We start from the raw sequence: 21057 nt of genomic DNA on the forward strand, positions 1-21057 counted from the left end.
TAATGTCAGGACCACACTGTCTTGGTTACTGTAGCTTTATGTAGTAAGTTTTGAAATTGAAAAGTGTGAGTTCCAACTTTGCACTTCTTTCCCAAGATTCTTCCAGCTCTTCTAGGTCCCTTCCATTTCTGTATGAATTTAAGGGTCATTTTACTAATTTCTGCAAGGGAGCCAGCTGAGATTTTGATAGAGATTGCTTTCAATCTAATCTGTAATGTGACAGGATGGTGACTCTAGAGCTTCTATATTGTGATCATCTCAGTTTCATAGCCGAGTTTCATGTGTCCTCTGTCTCTACTTTCCCATGTAAAAATGGGTTTTTGGAGTATTTCCAGTTATTTTTTTTTTTTAAGATTTTATTTATTTATTTGACAGACAGAGATCACAATTAGGCAGAGAGGCAGGCAGAGAGGAGGAAGCAGGCTCCCCGCAGAGCAGAGAACCCGATGTGGGGCTCAATCCCAGGACCTGAGATCATGCCCTGAGCCGAAGGCAGCGGCTTAACCCACTGAGCCACCCAGGCGCCCCTATTTCCAGTTATTTTTAATAGAAAGTTATCATTGTTTTCATTTAGGCTACTTGATAAACTTAATATATTAAGGCCTATTTTTATTATTATAATTTGAAATTTATAGCATTTTTCAACTTTAGATTTGGATTTTGCTTTTGAAGCATCTTAGAATTTTAGAGAAATATATGTAACTGGTTTTGAGAAAGTACTTAAAGTCTTAGGATTTTAGAGCTCGATATTTATCTGGTTCCACAGTTTCATCTGTAAAACAGATGTAACTTTCCTAAGGGCGGAAAGGGAAAGTAAGATAATAGAAGGGGGAAACTAGTAAATGATCTAAAGTCTGAATCATAGATCCTAATTTTAATTTTAAGAAATCAGTATTTTGGGTGCCTGAGTGCTGAGATGGTTAAGCCTCTGCCTTCAGCTCAGGTCATGATCCCAGGGTCCTGAGATTGGGTCTAGCACAGGGCTCCTTTTTCAGCAGGGAGCCTGCTTCTCCCTCTGTCTGCCATTCCCCCTGCTTGTGTGCATGCTTGCTGGCTCGCTCTTTCTCTGACAAATAAATAAACTCCTTTAAAAAAAAAAAAAAAAAAGCCAACTGTAACATCTCTCTTTTTTGGTGACAATTTCAAGTTCAGGTGATAACTGTTGACTTTTTTCCTCCAGAGATTGCTCTTAGCCCCAACAATCACGAAGTCCACATCTATAAGAAGAATGGGAGCCAGTGGGTGAAAGCTCATGAACTCAAGGAGCACAACGGACACATTACAGGTAAAGTAAGACCCCCGTGAGCTTAGCGTGATCCTGGCAGCTCGAACAGCCGTCCATTAAATAAAGAGCCTGACAAAGTAGGTCTGCCTTAATATTTAAAGTTGTGCATCATTTACTGAGTTTTCTTTGGAAAACTTGAGAAAATAAGCATCATAGTGATCTCAACTTTTTTTTTTTTTTTTTTTTTAAAGATTTTATTTATTTATTTGACAGAGAGAAATTACAAGTAAGCAGAGAGGCAGGCAGAGAGAGGAGGAAGCAGGCTCCCTGCTGAGCAGAGAGCCCGATGCGGGACTCGATCCCAGGACCCTGAGATCATGACCTGAGCCGAAGGCAGCGGCCTAACCCACTGAGCCACCCAGGCGCCCGTGATCTCAACTTTTAAGTGCTCTTTTCAGCCCCGCTGATCCACAGCACCCCACTAGTGTAGGGAAAACACAGATCCTGCTCTGAGGGGTGAAGAGCTTAGATGAGGTGACGAGATGAGAAAGTGAAAACTAGACATCTAGCGTGTCAGCTGTGGGGAAACATAACGCCAGATTGTGTTCCCAAGTGCTGAGGGGACACGGTGTCTTCCAAAAGCTTCCTGTATGTTGTTGGCGGGACGAGGAAGGCATTGCAATCTATCAAAAAGGACAAAGAGTATCGTAGCAAACACCCACATTGCCACCACCTGGAAGTAACAACTCTGTCAGAATACTGAGGAAACAGAGCTTTGATAATAAGGAGGAATATTCGAGATAACAGTACAGTCCCCTCCCGCCACCAGTCCTGTTCCCATTTCCCAGAAGCAGTCTGCAATTTGGTATGACATTGTCCCAGTTCGTTTTTATTTTTTATTTATTTATTTATTTTTAAAAGATTTTATTTATTCATTTGACAGAGAGATCACAAGTAGGCAGAGAGAAGGGGGGGGGTGGAAGCAGGCTCCCTGCTGAGCAGAGAGCCTGATGCAGGGCTCGATCCCAGGACCCTGAGATCATGACCTGAGCTGAAGGCAGAGGCTTTAACCCACTGAGCCACCCAGGCGCCCCCAGTTCGTTTTTAATACTTGTCCACACACACAGACGGATTCGTCAGCAGTCGTTAGTATTTGGGGCTGGTGTGTGGAAGTGCTACGGAAGTGGCATCGTCGTATGCAGCTCCAACTTGCTTTTACATTTCACATTGTTCCTGAGCCCTGTGTTGATCAAGTTCATTCCTTTTCACCCCTGTTTAACAATTCATACCACCTTTATTTACTCTTCTCTACTGTGGAGGATATTTAGGTCATTTGCAGTTTTTCCTGATAGTGAAGTGCTAAATTGAGCCCCTGTGCACGTCTCTCCTTATGTCCGTGACTTGTTGACGTCAGACTTGTTGTACCTCCGTGATGTGCGCATGTTCATTGCCAGACGTGGTCACACTGCCCTCATGCCGGCTCCCCAGGACAGGAGTGCTCATCCTCCCCCCCTCCCACACCTACTTGATAGATCAGAGGGTCAGGTGACTGAGGGGTTGTGTCTCCAGAAATTGCATTTTCCTGATTAATAAAAAGGTTGAGCATATCTTCTGATGTTTATTAGCCATTCTGGGTTTCTTTCTTGGATTTTTCTGTTCATTACCCCTGACCATTTTTCCATTGAGTTTTTATACTTCTCCTGTTGATTTATAGAAGACAGGATCTTAAAGCATTGACTCTGAGGCACTTTCCTGAGTGTACCTTAGCTTTCATCTTTGGCAGGAACTGTCAATGTATAGTTGGGTAAAGGTGGCGAGCAGACCAAGGCTGAGTTTCATTAAGCCGGTGTCAAATAAGGGAGGAGGAGTAAGATAAAAATGGAGGGGGCGCCTGGGTGGCTCAGTGGGTTGAGGCCTCTGCCTTCAGCTCAGGTCATGGTCCCAGGGTCCTGAGATCGAGTCCTCCATCGGGCTCTGCTCAGTGGAGAGCCCGCTTTCCCCTCTCTCTCTCTGCCTGCCTCTGCCTACTTGTGATCTGTCAAATAAATAAATAAAATCTTAAAAACAAAAAGTTAAAAATGGAGAATTTTCCTAATGGTTTTCAGAATTCAGTGAACCAAACCCTGGTACCAAATTTTAACAGGAATGAATTGCTTTTTTGTGAAGTGATAATCTGGCTCTTTTTAAAACAACATACTTACTGCTGTATTCAGGAAGAATTCTCTTTTTTTCTTAAGATTTTATTTACTGGGGCGCCTGGGTGGCTCAGTGGGTGAAGCCTCTGCCTTCGGCTCAGGTCACGATCTCAGGGCCCTGGGATTGAGTCCCGCATCGGGCTCTCTGCTCGGCAGGGAGCATGCTTCCTCCTCTCTCTCTCTGCCTGCCTCTCTGCCTACTTGTGATCTCTGTTGTCAAATAAATAAATAAAATCTTAAAAAAGAAAAGAAAAGATTTTATTTATTTATTTGACAGACAGAGATCACAAGTAGGCAGAGTGAAGAAGGGAAGCAGGTTCCCTGCCGAGCAGAGAGCCCGGTGCGGGGCTTGATCCCAGGATCCCGGGATCGTGACCTGAACCGAAGGCAGAGTCTTTAACCCACTGAGCCACCCAGGTGCCCCCAGAAAGAATTCTTGTTTCTTGATTATTACCACTATAATTTTTTCTTTACCCATTTTCTGGCAGAGTTGATTCAACCTCTTGCTTTGAATAGTTTGGTCAAGCGTGTCCGAACTTATTCTCCATCACTTTTCGATTACAAATTTCTCACTGCAGTCTTGCATTTGCCCTCTCTTCACGGTGACATTTGCTTATAAGTGGGCAGCAAAGTGACTGATAACAAATTTTTTTTTAAGATTTTATTTATTTATTTGACAGAGATCACAAGTAGGCAGAGAGTCAGGCGGAGAGAGAGAGTCGAGGAAGCAGGCTCCCTGCTGAGCAGAGAGCGTGATGCAGGGCTTGATTCCAGGACCCTGGCATCATGACCCGAGCCGAAGGCAGAGGCTTTAACCCACTGAGCCACCCAGGTGCCCCACAAATTTTTTTTTTTTAATGGTGACCCTGGAATTCTGCCTCTAGTCCTCCAATGTCCTGATTAGCTTAAAGTTATCCGTCCCCCCAGCCAGAGAAAAACAGCATGTTTTGACCTTCTGCACCCTTTCCATTGTATTCCCCAGCAAAAACTTTGAGCACGCCTTCTTGTTTGGGCCAGTGACTTGTATGTGATTCTCTTGAACACTGGGAGCCAACTGACTCTATTACTGAGCTAGCACGAAGGACAGAATTTATAATTTCTATTTTTGTTGCTATTGCTTTCCCTTAACCTTATTTCTATTAGGTTTGGCCTATTTTCTTTACATTCCTTTGCCAGTGGCCTTGTGTCCTAAAAATAAGAACATTCATACTTTAATTTGGCATTTTAGCATTAGGAAATACTTCTAAGTGAGAAAGGGCTAAGGTGAAAGAGCAAAGACAGCCAGAAAAGTGAAATACTTAGTTATGTTCTTTTTCTCTTCTGCTTCCCTTTTGGAATCCTTTGAACTTGGGCCTGTTTTCATCCAAATGTTCAAGTGACATTTTTTTTTTAGATCTGAAAAACTGTTGTTGGAAAAATCTAAATATAACTCTCTGGCAAGAGACCAAGGATCAAACATATTTCTCAGAAAGATAGTAACTACAGAAAAAAAAGAACCTTCTGAAGTTTTCTAGAAGAAAAGACCAGTCAGTATGACAGAGAAAAAGAGTATGGTTAACATCAAAGAGATATCAGAGTCCTGGTGGTTGTTTCTTTGAGTTTCTGCTTTTGTGCTTAAAAGTGATCACTTTTTAAAAAACATTTTACTATGGCCAGTTTTAAACAGAAAACATTAAAAAGGCAGAATAATGTAGTGAGCCCCCATATACCCATCATCACCCAGATGCAGCATTTCCCACCTCAAAGACAACCTTGTTCTCAACTCACTCTCCTCCTCCTCGTACAGTTTGGAAGTACATCCTGTGCACTGTATGATTTTGTATTTCATTTTGTATTTCAATTTGTGAAGAGAAGGATTCTTCAATAATAATTGATATGATAGTTTTAATGGGGACCTTATTTTTTTTTTTTAAGATTTTATTTATTTATTTGACAGGGAACACAAGCCGGGGGGAATGAGAGAGGGAGAAGCAGGCCTCTCACAGAGCAGGGAACCCAACGCAGGGCTCGATCCCAGGACCTTGGGATCATGACCCGAGCTAAAAGAAGACATTAAACAACTGGGCCACCCAGGCGCCCCTAATTGGGACCTTAATAAGGCGCACACATGGTTGTGATGAGTTGATACATCTCTTAAGCCTTTTGTCTATAGGTCCCCTTTCTTCTCTTTAACCTTATAATTTATTTGTAAAGAATACTGAGAAATCAGGTTGTTTGTCCTGTAGTCTTTTCTAGAACTTGGATTTTACTGATTGCAAGCCCATGATGTTTTACATATTTTTCTGTCCTCCTATTTCCTGTAAATTGCTAGTTGAAGTTAGGGAGTTAGGAAGTTCTTTTGTCAAGGAGGCGCATGATGTCTGATCACTGTTCAATGAGGTTAGCAACTGTCAAAGATCAGTGACCATATGTATTCATTTAGTAGTGGCCACAGTGTGGTGGTATTCTAAATATGTGATTTCCTCTCTCTTAGCTGGTTACATTTATAAGAGACACTTCCCTTCATCTACTGTTTGGCTACCTGGAGGTGTAGTTAGTATGGAAAAAAAAAAACCAGAATAGATGCTTGGTTCTCTTCCTTTGCCTTTAAAGCCTTCTGATGGAATTAAAATTTTAAAACATTTTTGGGGGTGCCTGGGTGGCTCAGTGGGTTAAGCCTCTCCTCTGCCTTCAGCTTAAGTCATGATCTCAGGGTCTCAGGATCGAGTCCCGCATTGGGCTCTCTGTTCAGCAGGGAGCCTGCTTCTCCCGCTCTCTCTGCCGGCCTCTCTATCTACCTGTGATCTCTGTCTGTCAAATAAATAAATAAAATCTTTAAAAATATATATATAAAATACTTTGAAGCTGTGACTGTTTTTATAGCTTCCATGCTTAAATGAAAGATGTAGATACAGGAGTAGACTAGAATGATAAAACAGAAGATGGTCCCTTCTGTTTTTTTAGATCTGTTGACTTTTAAAAATGCCTCATGCTTAAGCACCTCAGGATTCTTATAAAACATTATGTGTTTAATCAGAATGGTGAGCATATGGAATAAGGGGTGAAATTTTAGATTATCAAAATCATCACAAAATCACTGAACTTTCTCATTCTGAGGCAATATTCTGGGTGTTCGGGGACACGCTTGTTTTCTTTTGCTGTGTAACAAATACTGCAAACTTAGCAGCTCAACCAAAGCGCATTTATTATCTCACAGTTTTTGTGGGTCAAGAGTCCAGGCATGACTTATCTAGGATCTCTGCTTAGGGTCTTGAATGTTGTAATCAAGGTGTCAGCCGGGGATGAATTCTCATCAGAGGCTTGACCAGGGAAGAATCCACTTCCAAGCTCCTTCAGGTTGTTGGAAGTAGAATTTCCCAGCAACTGCTAAGATTTATGTAATCTAATCTTGTCCACTAATCATGGACATCTAATCACTTTTCATGCATCCCACTGGTGAGAAGCAAGTTGCAGGTCTTGTCCACACCTATAGGTAGGGGACTTCCCTAGGGTTTGCCCACCACAGTAGTTTCAAAGACTTGCTTCTTATTGTCAAGAAGCTTGTAATCAAGAAAACAAGACATTCATATAAATAACAATATTTTGCATCGCACTTTGGGGAATTTATCATCGAGATCATTTTAACCAGAACAAAAAGGTATGTTCCTGATTGTTTATTCCAGTGATATCTATTTTAATAAATGATTGGAGACTGATGAAACATTCAACAGTGGGATGTTTGGGGAAATTATTATGATAAGATCAATGCTAATTTATAAAAAGGAGAAGAAAATGTTTGCCATAGTATCAGTATCATTTGGGGGGAGAAATGTGTATGGACATAAGAATGGGGGCAGGACTTTATTTACTTCCTGCATGTCCCTTTGTGGCGTTTGTTTTTTGTGGGTTTTGCTTTTGTAGTTAAAAATGAAACCTAAAATCTAATAAAGAGGATTGCGAAAGTATCCTATAATGAGTCGACTTGCAGTCAAAGTACACATCACTCAGAATACACTCCCTGATACCTTTTTCCCCTCAGTGGTACAAATAATTGAGCAGACTATTCCTGTAGGTAAAGAATGAATGAACTCTTCGTACAACTGAAGTCGCTATGAGTTACGACCAGTGGAAACTTTGATTTATATTCCTGTTCTTTCCATATGTTAATAATGATGACTAATTTTTAGGAAGATACCTATAATAAGAATTTATTAGAATTTATTAGTTCGGACACGGGTGACTTAGTCACTTAAGTGTCCAATTCTTGATCTCAGCTTAGGTCTTGACGTCAGGGTTTGAGTTCAAGCGCCACATTGGGCTCCATGCTGGGCAAACTGATCTTGACTTCACAGAGCCATCAGATAAGTAAAAGTCTGGTCAAATATGAAAAATAACCCGTATAGGGGCACCTGGGTGGCTCAGTTCTTAAGTGTCTGCCTTTAGCTCAGGTCATGATCCTAGGTCCTGGCATCAAGTCCAGAGTCGGGCTCCCTGCTTAGCGGGAAGCCTGCTTCTCCCTCTCCCACTCCCCCGTTTGTGTTCCCTCTCTTCGCTATGTCTTTCTCTGCCAAATAAATAAAAATAAAATCTTAAAAAAAAAAAGAAGAAGAAGAACCCATACATACTCAGATCTCTTCCTCGTGTAGATGCAGAGATACTCAAGGACTCTTTGTAGAACCTATAGCATATAGCAAAGGTATTTAGGTTAGTTTAAAGGACAGTGTGACCTTCAGAAGAATATATAGTGAGTCACAATTCATATTTTTGCCTCCGTTTACTAAAGATAATTTTAAATTACCCTTAGATGTTACGTAACAAATTTTCAGTTAATACCATGGAGGGAGGTCTGTTAATGAATGCATAAAGGTACTGTTAATCTCCCCAAAATCTAATTGAGATAAAAGAAAAAGGTCTTTATACCAGATAACTTTAGAAACCTGTGCTTGGAGCTCCTGGGTGGCTCAGTGGGTTAAGCCTCTACCTTCGGCTCAGGTCATGATCTCAAGGTTCTGGGATGGAGCCCTGCATCGGGCTCTGCTCAGCAGGGAGCCAGCTTCCCCCTCTCTCTCTCTGCCTGCCTCTCTGCCTACTTGTGCCCTCTCTCTCTCTGTCAAATACATAAATAAAATCTTAAAAAAGAAAGAAACCTGTGAATGGGTAGTAGAATGCCCCCATTTAGTTTTGTAACCTCCACGATCATAAAACAGCTCTGTTCTGCCTAGCCTCAAGGACGGTCCTGAGTTCCAGGACTTTGCAGAAAAACCTTGCGTTTGCGTGTGAGGAGAAGATCAGGACCAGAGATGGGGGAAGGATGGGGTTGGGAAGGAAGATACGAAGCACATCTAGCCCTGCCATGGTGGTGCCCACGTGGCTGTTCATGTCTCTGGTCAGTGGCCCGGCAAAGCAGATGATACCACATCTCACTTGCAGGTATCGACTGGGCTCCCAAGAGTGACCGCATCGTCACTTGTGGGGCAGACCGCAATGCCTACGTCTGGAGTCAGAAAGATGGTGTCTGGAAGCCAACCCTGGTGATCCTGAGAATTAATCGTGCAGCGACTTTTGTCAAGTGGTCCCCGCTAGAGAACAAATTTGCTGTGGGAAGTGGAGCACGACTCATTTCTGTTTGTTACTTTGAGTCTGAAAATGACTGGTGAGCAATATCTGAGTATTTTTTATTTCTCTCTGTGGAATTATACATTTGACCACTGCGTTCTGATGACTTCTTGAAGCACTGGGTGAAGGTTTGACTGTAACTTCAATGTTTCCTCATCTGGGGATTTTTCCCCCCCCTCTGAAGCTCTCTGTTCCCTCTGAGCAGTTTTCCTTCCTGTGTGCACGTTGAGTCAAATCTCACATTTCTCATGTCGATACAGACCTGTGGTCCTATGTCCTACTAATCTCCTAACTGGCAGGTTCAGTAGGATGCTCCCACTCTTCCCATTCGATGTCCAAATTGTCTTCTTACTCCTACAGGTAAATCATAAACTTGAGAGATTCCCATGCATGACCTGAGGGATAATTTTTTTTCCCCACTGTCTCTGTCTACTTAAAATATCTGAGATTCCTGCAGATAACAAAGTGTTTCTTTAAAATTTATTGGCTAACCAAATCTCTGTCTTAGTGTAATATTTTATTCATTTACACTGTTGGAGTAAAAATTGACCAGAATCTTGGAACTACAGTCTGCCTGTTGTACTTTCTGGATAAATCACTTGTAGCCGAGCCACTCAAAATACAGAGACTGATTTGATCGCAAAGTGACTCATTTTACCTGATCCTTCTCATTTACTTTGATAAGAAAATGACTCCGCTCTGTGAGGCACACATTCACAAAGGATGGGAAATAGCCCGCATCTTGGAATCCTCATTCAGTGCGGATCTGGCAGTGTTTGTATTTGGACTAAAAATAGCAGAGCACACATTACTCTTTGTGTCAGTGGTACTGTTTGCTTTCAGCTGAAACAGTGAAAGGAACGGATTAGATTATGTTTTGTGAGATTTAGTGAAATCTCACAAATTTTGATTCTTTGGAAAGAAAGTCTGTGAATTTGCAGTAAGACTAAATTATGAATTTAAGAACTGTGTTTTTCTTTCAAGTGTGTGTAAAAATAAGCCTAACAAAGCACTGCCTGCCAAAAATCATTTTAGGAGAGGACTCACTGAAATGGATAGATAAAAACTTTCCTTCCTAGGTAATGTTCAGCCTCAGAGTTTGCTCACATTTTTATTCATTGAAAAATAGTCTCAAATATAGAGAGATTGGGCTGTTCTGTAGTACAAGGTATTGTCACTTGAACAAGCTGTGTGTCCAGGGAAGTTTCTCAGCTGTAGAACAACATTTCACTGGAGTGATGTGAATAAAACAATCTCTAAAAGCCTTTAAAATAACCCCATTATAAGCAAGTCAGAATACTGTCTGTTTTTCAGAAGGAAATTTTTTAGATAGGTTCCTAAGAGATTCTGTGGAAGAGTAATTTGGCATTCAAGGATGGGCATTCAGCTTGATATTAAGTTTCTCGGCTCTTTTTTTTCTTTTTTTTTTTAAGATTTATTTATTTATTTGACAGAGATCACATGTAGGTAAAAAGGAAGGCAGAGAGAGAGAGGAGGAAGCAGGTTCTCCGCTGAGAAGAGAGCCTGAAGCGGGGCTCGATCCCAGGATCCTAGGATCATGACCTGAGCCAAAGGCAGAGGCTTTAACCCACTGAGCCACCCAGGCGCCCCAAAGTCTCTCGGTTCTTAAAAAGCACAGCATGATTGGTTTTTAAGCAGCAGTTTAGGGGCAGAAATTGAATTAGCGAAGCCAGAATAATGACTGATCTCAGACATAAATAAACTTTTCGAGCGGAGTTAGAGAATTAGAACCTCTAACAGGAGATTGTGAATTTCTTGGTTGTGATTTTTCTGGAAAAAAAATACATAAATACTAATACTAATAATAATTTGCTGCTTCACAGAGACGTAGAAAGGAAATTGAGCTATTTTGCCAGCCAAACTTAACCCAAGATGAAATAACAGGTCACTGAGTATTTGTAATAAAAATTTAAGTAATTTCAAACCCCAGATTTTATTTTAAAGATTAAAGTTAGGTGTAATCTGAAACTCTGTGGGCAGTATCCAGAGTTCATCCGTAAATATAGTTACTCATGGGGATCCCCTCATTGCCGGAAGGCTCAGAACTGACTACTGTGATAAGAGAACGTCAAGGCCTAAAAGAACAGAAAGGACTATTTATGGCTCTTCTTCCTCTCTTGGCAGAGGACCTGGTCTCCACATGTGTATCACCTGACACACCTTTGAGAGGCCCTGTGGGAACTATTGCTCGATGTGTGAATAAACTGAAATGGATTTTCTCCTTTTGTAGGTGGGTAAGCAAGCACATTAAAAAGCCGATTCGCTCCACGGTCCTCAGCTTGGATTGGCATCCCAACAACGTCTTGCTGGCAGCAGGATCCTGCGATTTCAAATGCAGGTGGGAACCCACGAGAACTGGTAGAATTGATCTGTTCCTTGTTCGTCTTTCAGATATTTTTCAGGTTCCTCTTCTTTGCAAGGTACTGTGCTAAGCACCAGGAGGGTACTGTGCTAAGCACCAGGAGGGACTCAGAGATGGAAGGAGCTTGTGATCTAGGAAAGCAAACACAGAAGTCTCAGGGGGTGGGGAGTGGACTTGGAGGTGCAGGAGGAGTGGGGCGCACAGGTGGGGCCGAGGAGGTTTTCCGTAGGCGGAACATCGTGTTTGGAGCAGAGGTGTAGTGGCCCTTGGACTCCGGTGTTATTTCTCATTTCATAACCCAGGCAGAGACTCATCAAATTCCAGGCTGAAGCTGAGATGAACAAGACAGCTGAAAGTGCTCTGCTGAGCTATTACTATGTTCTTCCTTTTGGGTTCAAGCTTCTTATTTGTTGTTAGCATGAGACTGGAAGAAACACAGCCGCTTTGCTAAGAGCTTTAAGGATCATACAGTGTAATTGCTTTTTACAGTTATTCTTTACCAAGAAGGCTTTTTTTCCCTTATCCAAAAGAAAAGCATATAAGTGTTACTTCACATTGACAGTATGGTGGGTTGGGAAATGGGTTGCATCTTTCTTTAGTAGGCTATTTGGAGAATTTCCAGAAAACCTGGCTAGTGATTTATATCCAAGAATATCCAAGGGTTTGGGTGGTTTTTTTGTTGTTGTTGTTGTTGTTTTTTTTTTTTTTTAAAGATGTGTGTGGGAATTTGCATGTGGAGTGGGGATACAGCAGCATCAAGGCACTCTTTGGGAAAAGATTGGTTCTTCTGCTTAAGAGCCAGTGTAGGGCGCCTGGGTGGCTCAGCGGGTTGAGCCTCTGCCTTTGGCTCAGGTCATGATCTCAGGGTCCTGGAATCGAGCCCCACATCGGGCTGTCTGCTCCATGAGGAGTCTGCTTCCCCCTTTTCTCCGCCTGCCTTTCTGCCTACTTGTGATCTCTGTCAAATAAATAAAAATTTTTAAAAATCTTAAAAAAAAAGAACCAGTGTAACAGCATAGACATTCTTTAGGAGAATTTAGGAGTTTCAGTTTCATTGTCTGAAATGTCACCCAGAGTCCTTCTGATTCCCTCGAAGAATGGAACTTAATGATCCGTACCGCTTGAATTATTAGACTGTATCTACAAAATCTGGAAATAGGTTGCTAATTCTTTTGATAGTACTGATTTACAGAAATGAACTTCACTTTGACCTGTGGTCCTGTGTCCTGTTGAATTCACGCTCTTGAGTTCACGAATGAGAACCGCCCGTTCTGTCCCAGCGTCTGAGGACGAGAGCAGTGGCCGTTGTGATGCTGACTTAAGGCCCAGTGGTTCTGAGTCTCATAAACACAGAGGACAGACTGACGGGTGCCAGAGAGACGGAGGGTTAAGGGGATGGGCAAAATGGGTGAAGAGGAGTGGGAGGTACAGGCTTCCAGTGACAGAGTAAGTCACAAGGATGACATGGAACATAGGGACATGGCCAGAGCCTCGTACGATGACAGGTGGCAGCTACACTTGCAGCGAGTGTGGTGTACGGTGTAGAGAAGTTGAATCACTATGCTGTACACCTGAAACTCGGCTAATACTGTGTGTCAGCTGTGTTCAAATGCAAGAAAGTGAAGCCCAGAGATTCCAAGGTCATGTCCTCGAACAGATAACTCACTGTGCCCCTCCACTCCCCAGAGCTGCTGCTGTCATGGTCATTTCAGGGCAAATATCTCAGATCACTTTTAGGAGTCTTTAGGTCCAGAGGCTCTTGAGAGAAGCTCCAGGATGTAGAATTAGTGGTGCATTCCCAGCGGCTCTTTCTCCCTCCTTTTTCCGGATTCTGCATCCAGACCTCCTCATACACAGCTTCTTGGAATTCAGGAGGGAGAGACTGCTGACAGCTGGCCGTAAAGGAGACCCTCCTTCACCCCAGACCGGTCACAGAGACTGGACAGTGAGCCCCAACAGCATGATGGCCTGAGTGAGAGCCTGCCCACTCTCACTGGCTTCCCTTGGCTTCCTCTTTGGATGTCCCTTTGTTTAAATGGGTTAATGCCATCGGTTTATTGCAGTGTGGCACATAGTTTCTTCTCCTGTTTGGCCTGTGGGCTTCCTGGAATACTGTGTTGAAAATGATAGTGAAGTAGACAGGAAAGAATGCTGTGCTCACTTAGCAAGGTCAGCCGCATGCAAGGGAGGGGCGGGACAGCAAGATCCTCCCCGAGAACGTGGGCTCAGGGAGAGGACTTTTGTCCTTCTTTTAGAACTTCTAGAACTGCACCCCTAGAGCACCATAGGTCTCCTCGTGTACCCTCCGATTGATTGCATTTGGCCAGACTCAGATGGGCCTGCAGGCGGCCCTTAGAACCAAGTCTTAGTGGAGCGCCTGAGTGGCTCAGTGGGTTAAGCCTCTGCCTTCAGCTCAGGCCATGGTCTCAGGGTCTTGGGATCGAGCCCCGCATCAGGTTCTCTGCTTGGCAGGAAGTCTGCTTCCCCCTCTCTCTCTGCCTGCCTCTCTGCCTACTTGTGATCTCTCTCTCTCTGTGTCAAATAAATAAAACCTTTAAAAAAAAAAAAAAAAAAAGAACCAAGTCTTAAGAGTTTTGTGGATGTGACTTTGTCATGTTTTACTTTTTAAGGCTCAATCTCTGCATTCTGAGACACCTTAGAGCAGCTGCCCGTGGCCTGTTTCTGTATACATAAATTTTCATTGACCTTTTTCCTTCTTTCCTGCCCCTAAACTGTAGAGTGTTTTCTGCCTACATTAAAGAAGTGGACGAAAAGCCAGCCAGTACGCCCTGGGGCAGCAAGATGCCTTTTGGTCAGCTGATGTCAGAGTTCGGGGGCAGCGGCACCGGCGGCTGGGTGCATGGGGTCAGCTTCTCTGCCAGCGGGAGCCGCCTGGCCTGGGTCAGCCATGACAGCACCGTGTCCGTTGCTGACGCCTCAAAAAGCGTGCAGTGAGTATTTGCCTTTCGCTTGGAGTTAGGGAGTGGTTTGGGGTCTCTCACCAGCTGGGCTAAGGCCGTCCTTCCCTGGAGGTAAACGCAGGATGTGAGCTTAAAAATGTGGCCCAGAACTGCAGGGCCACCTTGAAAGTCACCGATACACATTCAGATTGTCCGTTTGGGGAAACTTTTTAAAGAGTTAGAGCTCAGGGGCGCCTGGGTGGCTCAGTGGGTTAAAGCCTCTGCCTTTGGCTCAGGTCATGATTCCGGGGGTCCTGGGATCGAGTGCTGCATTGGGCTCTCTGCTCAGCAGGGAGCCTGCTTCCCCCCTCCCTCTGCCAGCCTCTCTGCCTACTTGTGATCTCTGTCTGTCAAACAAATAAATAAATCTTTAAAAAAAAAAAAAGAGAGCTCACTTCCAGAAACACTTCTTCATGGAGGTGGTGAGGTGTGGTGGTTTCTTTGAGGGACGCTCCTGGTTTGCCACTAATGAGAGTTCCTTCGGAATGTCACTTTGGTCTGTTAGTGTGACTCCCTCACAGCAGGTCCCTGTCATCCAGCAGTCAAGTAGGAGATAAAGTCCTTACTGTGTGTAGTCCGTGAGCAGTGACTCCATTAATTTGGAATTCCATTCAGTAATACATAAAACCCTGATACCAGTTCCTCTGGAGTGTGCCAGAAGAACTTGAATTGTAATGACTCATTTGTGAGGGAGGCACCCGGATAGCGTTCAAAGAGCACGAGGCATCTTGTCACACGTCAGAATTTTTTTTTTTTAAACACATCAGAATTTATATCTGCTCATCATATGCTGGAGGAAGAGAGACAATGAATGAAATTCTTTCCCTTTAATAGGAATCTTTGTTCTCTCCTGGTGAATCCTTTTCCATTGGCAGCGAAAGGTTATGCACCTTAAAAGGTTCCTAACTTGTCAACCTGTGTGCTGAGAACTGGTCACATCAGGTGTCTCTGCCTCCCTCTGCCTCACAGTGACTACAAAGTGACATGTCAGAGATGATATTTTCCTGATAACTGGATTGAGTTGGGTTTATTTTATTTACTTTTTTTAACATCATAATAAATGGTGTAATCTTCCAGATTTCTGTACAAGTATAGGCACTTAACATATCTTTTCATTTTGAACACAAATGGGATTATGCTGTACATTTTGTACAGTAATTTTTCTGTCATTCAGTTTTGATGTCATGGTTATTTGATTTGGATATAATTTATTATAATGCATAATAATCTCTTAGCATATGCTTCTTACAGCCCCCGTCTGCCCTCATATTGATTTATGATTTGGCTTTTCTGGTCCTGCAAGTCACGTCATATCCTCTACGCTTCCCCTTCTCAAGCATAAATATTACATGTGAAAGGAGCCAAGGCCTTAAAATGAGGTGCTAGGCCTTTAATTAAGTTCCAGTGGTATTGGGGTATGGGTGGGTGGGGGTGGGCTCCCCTGAGATATAGTTTTCAAAACGCATCATCTTCTACATGAAGTTCCGCGATCCTAAGTCATCGACCACTATGTTTGCCTGCCGTGTGTGTGTGGCCTCTTGGCCAGGGGCTGGCAGATAACGTACTAAGTATATGGGTACACACACACCTTCCCCAGCTCTTCTGTCTGGGAGCTCCTGGCCAGCCAAGATGCGTATTCACTGGTGGCCCCAGCTCCTCCCCCAGAGCCCGGCAGAGAAGAGAAGGGAGTCTCCTAGATGTTTGTGCCCAACCTCTGGAGCCCACAGTGAGCACAGGCAAGGCGAGGAAGGGGGGACAAGGCATTCAGTCATGAGTGACCGTGACACCTAGAGTGCTAGGTGGTCGGAGGAGAAGCCACTTCAGGCTGAAGAGGTCCAGGAAAGCTTCATGGAGATGATCAGATGAGCTGAGCGTCAGAGACCGGGGTGGATTTTGGTGGACAAGCAAAAGACAGCATGTTTGTAAAGGGTGTGGGAGCAAAAGCAGAGCCAGGAAAGACGGAGGACTCCCTGGGGACCAGTTTGTCATGGGGTGAGGGGGCGGGACTCAGCAGGGCGTGGGCCAGAGAGGGCCAGAGGACTCTTTCTACAGTGACCCCAGGGCCGTGTCATGCTTGGGATTCCCCAAAGTCCAGGTCATGGGGCTCCTGGTAGGCATACGTGTTCATTTGCACTGCACAAGCCCTTGTGAAAATGGGTCCTTTTCATCTGCCTATAAAGAAGCTGCGTGGTCAGTTCCCATCTCAGTTTAACAATTGTTCTGTGTTCAGGGTCTCAACTCTGAAAACGGAGTTCCTGCCCCTCCTGAGTGTGTCATTCGTCTCCGAGAATAGCGTTGTAGCCGCGGTAAGTAATTCTCCATTCTCCCTTGTAGTACACTGTGTTTAGTTCTCCAGAACAGGAACGGGGCATGCTCTGTGACTTGGCACACTGGCGTGAACCAGAACAGCCTTGTAGATGAGCCAGCCTTGCAGAGTGGGAGATGCCCCTGGCGTGCATGTTCTGCCCAGGGGTCGGTGGGTGGGCAGCGTACTCCCCGACTCCTGACTGAGACCTCGTTTCAGGGCCATGACTGCTGCCCAATGCTCTTTAACTACGATGACCGTGGCTGCTTGACCTTCGTCTCCAAACTAGACATTCCAAAACAGAGCATTCAGCGCAACATGTCTGCCATGGAACGCTTCCGCAACATGGACAAGAGGGCCACGACCGAGGACCGCAACACAGCCTTGGAGACGCTGCACCAGAATAGCATCACGTACGTGCCGCCCCGCTGCCTGGGGCCCCTGGGAGCCACCTTTAGCCAGGGCCCTGACCACAGGGAGAAGTGTTTGGTGACAAAGATGCCCGTCTTCCTCTGCTTGTTTCCTGACTGGGTCCCTAGGCAAGTTGTGCGTGCTGTGTGCCCACACATTGCTTCGGGAGCAGGAGCAGAGGGAAGTCTGTAGCTCCCCGACTGCGGGCTCTTACTCTCAGCTTGGGACAGAGTGAGCCGCCCCCTCCTAGGCATTCTGTCCTTTGAGGTGCGGCTGGTACTTGGCATCCCCTGTGAGCAGCGCTGAGCCTCCCCGGCAACAGTAAGCTGGCGAGTCTTTCGGTGGAGCCTCGCCTAGGGCTCGCTTTCTCCAACCCTGATTGAGAACAAAACGAAACCTTCCTGAATGTTATGGTCCCCTGGCGGTGAACGGATGACGGAAGGCTCGTTATACACTGCTTAGAAAGCTAATTCCAGCTGTCGTTTCAACCATGGATTTCAGGTGATATATACCAGTAAGAAGATCATTTAATTAAATGGAATTCTTTGATATCATGTGGCCAAACCAAGGAGTTTCTTGACTTCAGTTTTTCATCAGGTGCCTATGAACTGTTTGTCATTCCCCCCCTCCCCCACCCAGGAAGCTTGTTTTTTTCCTAAATCTAGAGGAGAGAGGTAGTCTGTTCTCGATATTTTCACTGACAGTGGTCAGAGTTTAGGTCCCATAAGATTTTCTCTTTTTTAATAGACCTTTTGTCTTGAGAGACTTTCATTGTGGTGATGATGGCGGGAACAAGAATGGAAACCTCTAGACTTTGCCTTTGAGAGAATTTTTGAACGTAGGTCACGCTTGTCATGTTCAGTGGAGTGGGCCACTGGATTTAAAATGGGCCGAAATGTCTGTGCTCTACTGGAAAGTAATAACTTGAAGGCATAGGAAGTCTTTTCATGCTTCAAGTTTCTTTGTCTTGAATGACTTTCAAAGTTATTTATTGTGAATTTCTCTGAAGCTGATCTCTGTAGACTGCGTATCAGGAAGGAAGCAGCTCTCATTCCGTCTTCCAGGGTTCCTGGTTAAAAATAAGAAGGCTTGCAGGGACGCCTGGGTGGCTCAGTGGGTTAAAGCCTCTGCCTTCGGCTCAGGTCATGATCTCAGGGTCCTGGGATCGAGTCCCGCATCGGGCTCTCTGCTCAGTGGAGAGCCTGCTTCCCTCTCTCTCTCTGCCTGCCTCTCCATCTACTTGTGATTTCTCTCTGTCAAATAAATAAATAAAATCTTTAAAAAAAAAAAAAAAAAAAAAAAATAAGAAGGCTTGCAGATCGGCAGATTTGCCTTTATTTGCAGTTATTAAGTTCTCTTTGTCCTTAAGCAAAGGGTCAGCAAACTTTTCCTATAAGGAACCAGAGAGTAAATATTTTTGGCTCTGAGCCAGCCTCTGCCACAACTACTGACATCCGTGATGGTGTGTAAGCCCTTGGCAATACGTATGTAAATGCACGTGGGTGTCTCAGTAAAAGCTTACAGACACTGAAATTTGAATTTCCAAATAATTTTCATGTAACCAAATAATAGTCTTAATTTTTTGTGTGACCATCTAAAATCATTAAAGCTGTTCTTAGGTCACAGGCTGTATAGAAACAGGCTACGTGTGCCATAGTTTTGCCATCTCCTTCCCCAGAGGGAATGTTCTAGACATTTCACGGGAGAAAGGAAAATTACTCTCTGAGCTATGGAATTTTCTCGAAAGTTTTTCAGATACTTAGGCTGAGACAACTTGTTTCATTCATCTGTTCCTCTGCTCTTCCTGCTTGGAATCTTCTGGTGCCTGCGTGTTGCTCACATTTACAATGGTTCATTTCAAATGCGGGGTGAGAGCTTGACTTAAAGGCCCTGCTTGTCTCAGAGGGCGATTTGGGGGTTTTTGTTCGGAGCCAGCTGGGTTTCAGTCATGCTTCACCCCGCCTCTGGTTTGTTGTTGTTTTGAATTGTTTCCATTCTCGTCATTGCTGTGGTCCTGCCTACGCTCTGCTCCCAGACGGTATGCGTGCTGCGTGACCTGGCTTGTCCTGCCTCTCCGCGTCCCAACACTCAGTCCACCTTCCTACCTTTTCAGTCTTGGCTTTTCTGGACATCCGGGAGTGAGATGCATTTCAGTATTTTCTGCTTCTGATTGCTGTAGCTAATATCGATGGACAACTTAACACTGAGGAATTGGGGAATTCATTGCCTTAAAACGCCCATAGGCCATTTAGTCAGGGAGATTGGGGCCTGCTCCCCCCACATACCTGACGGTCTCTCTTTTTGCTTTCTTTCAGTCAAGTGTCTATTTATGAAGTGGACAAGCAAGATTGTCGCAAATTTTGCACTACTGGCATCGATGGAGCCATGACAATTTGGGATTTCAAGGTATTTTCTGCTTTTCAGAAGAAACCATGTTTGCGTTAAAACTTCCTGTGACAAGAATGTTTCTCATTTCTTGGGACAAAATGTCACATCCAGGGCACATCAGAAACAGAGAACATTGGATTGTAGTTGTCTTTAAAACCTGAGAGTCTGGGCGTGTAGCTGGCTGAGTCAGCAGAGCGACTGTTGATCTCGGGGTCATGAGTTCAAGCCCCACATTGGGCATCCAGCTTCCTTAAAAAAAAGAAACTTAAAACCTGAAAGCCATGAGGAGAAAAGCAGACTTTCCCAGTGAGGTGGGATACATCGTTCTAGATGTCCATTTTGTCCATGGAGGAAAACTCGAGTGTTTTCTCTAGTAGGCCCTGCGTCGAGCCCCCAGTCTGTTATGTTAAGCCACGTAGATATATTTTCACGGTTTACACTAATCAGTCTAACAAACGTTCATGAAATATTTGTTGGGTGCCAGGCCTGTTACTAGTATCACCGAGGATATTAGGGTGAAAGAGCCCTCAGAGGGCTTGTCTGGTGGAAGGGGCAGTGTTCTCTGGAGCTCCGGAAGGGAAGCCAGTGCCTGTTTCTACACTGAGAAGGCGGGGAGGGTGCGTGAGTGCCAGCCCTGCGGAGGAGATGGGCCTGAGCTGCATCTCCGGATGCGCTGGGAGTTCGGGGCCCGCGAGGGTGGGGCCGAGCCGCCCGAGCTGCGAGAGCAGCAGGTGCAGACCAGCTGAGCTCGGAGCATGCGCCGGGTGTGAGGCTGCGCCAGTGCTTTGGGCTGTGGTGTGGGTCCCCCGGAAGCTCAAGCTGGAACTAGGAAACGGCCATGGCGTGGTCGGAGAGGGGCGGCTGGGCTTTGCCTGCAGACAGCTAGGAGCTGGTCCAGAGCCGCCGAGCGCGCGAGACTGTGAGGTGTGGGTGGTCCCGGCAGCCGTGGGCTCCGGGCAGAGGCCGTCGCGTCCTGCGAGCAGGTGAGGAGGATGTGACCTCCAGCGGTGGCCCGGGTGTGGCCCTGAGCTTCTGGACGGGAGAGAGAGTTAGGAGGCCAGATGGAAGGGCGTGGTGAGGAGCACATGCGGGGTCTCTGCCCCTCTCGCTTGGGGCCGGGGCGGTGGTGGGTGCGATGCGGAACCGGAGGGGAGCGGCACGGGGGAGAGAGGAGGGCTGCCGGGCGCGGCGCGGGGAGCTTCACTTCTGGACGTTAACCTCCGCAACAGGTCCGTGTTTACAGAATGCTGCTCCTGCCTGTGCGTTTCCATGATGTTTGATCCCACCCCGTGGGGTGAAAGACAGAATCCGGAAAAAAGTCTCTGAAATACTTACGAGAGAGAAACTCTCTTCCTCGAGAAGTTCCCCGACTGCCCACGCTTTTTACCTTCCCCTCTTTCCGTCCTGGGCACTGCGGCCCCCGGGGAATGCGCTCCCGGGGCAGTCGCACTCTGCACTTGGTTCTCCATCCCTTGGGTGGCCACCTTTGAGCATCCGCTGCCGTGTGGCCTGTGCAGACAGCGGAGTGCCCGGCGCGAGGGCGTCTGGGGTGTGGTGAGAGGCACGGAGCAGGCCGCCGGCGCCCTCACCAGTAA

The 21057-nt window shown here is 45.3% G+C and overlaps 1 protein-coding gene across 1 annotated transcript in view; it reads left to right on the forward strand.

Moving 5' to 3' along the window:
- The window catches only part of ARPC1A (actin related protein 2/3 complex subunit 1A), a 30379-nt gene that overhangs the window by 8647 nt on the left and 675 nt on the right, over nt 1-21057 (forward strand). Inside the window, exons 3-9 of the mRNA XM_059153991.1 lie at nt 1181-1285; nt 8830-9052; nt 11267-11374; nt 14137-14349; nt 16589-16664; nt 16883-17076; nt 19390-19480. Coding sequence (XP_059009974.1) covers nt 1181-1285; nt 8830-9052; nt 11267-11374; nt 14137-14349; nt 16589-16664; nt 16883-17076; nt 19390-19480 — 1010 coding nt within the window. The remainder of the gene's footprint in view (nt 1-1180; nt 1286-8829; nt 9053-11266; nt 11375-14136; nt 14350-16588; nt 16665-16882; nt 17077-19389; nt 19481-21057) is intronic.

This window comes from Mustela lutreola, chromosome 17 (genome assembly GCF_030435805.1).
Source record: "Mustela lutreola isolate mMusLut2 chromosome 17, mMusLut2.pri, whole genome shotgun sequence".
Classification (NCBI taxonomy): domain Eukaryota; kingdom Metazoa; phylum Chordata; class Mammalia; order Carnivora; family Mustelidae; genus Mustela; species Mustela lutreola.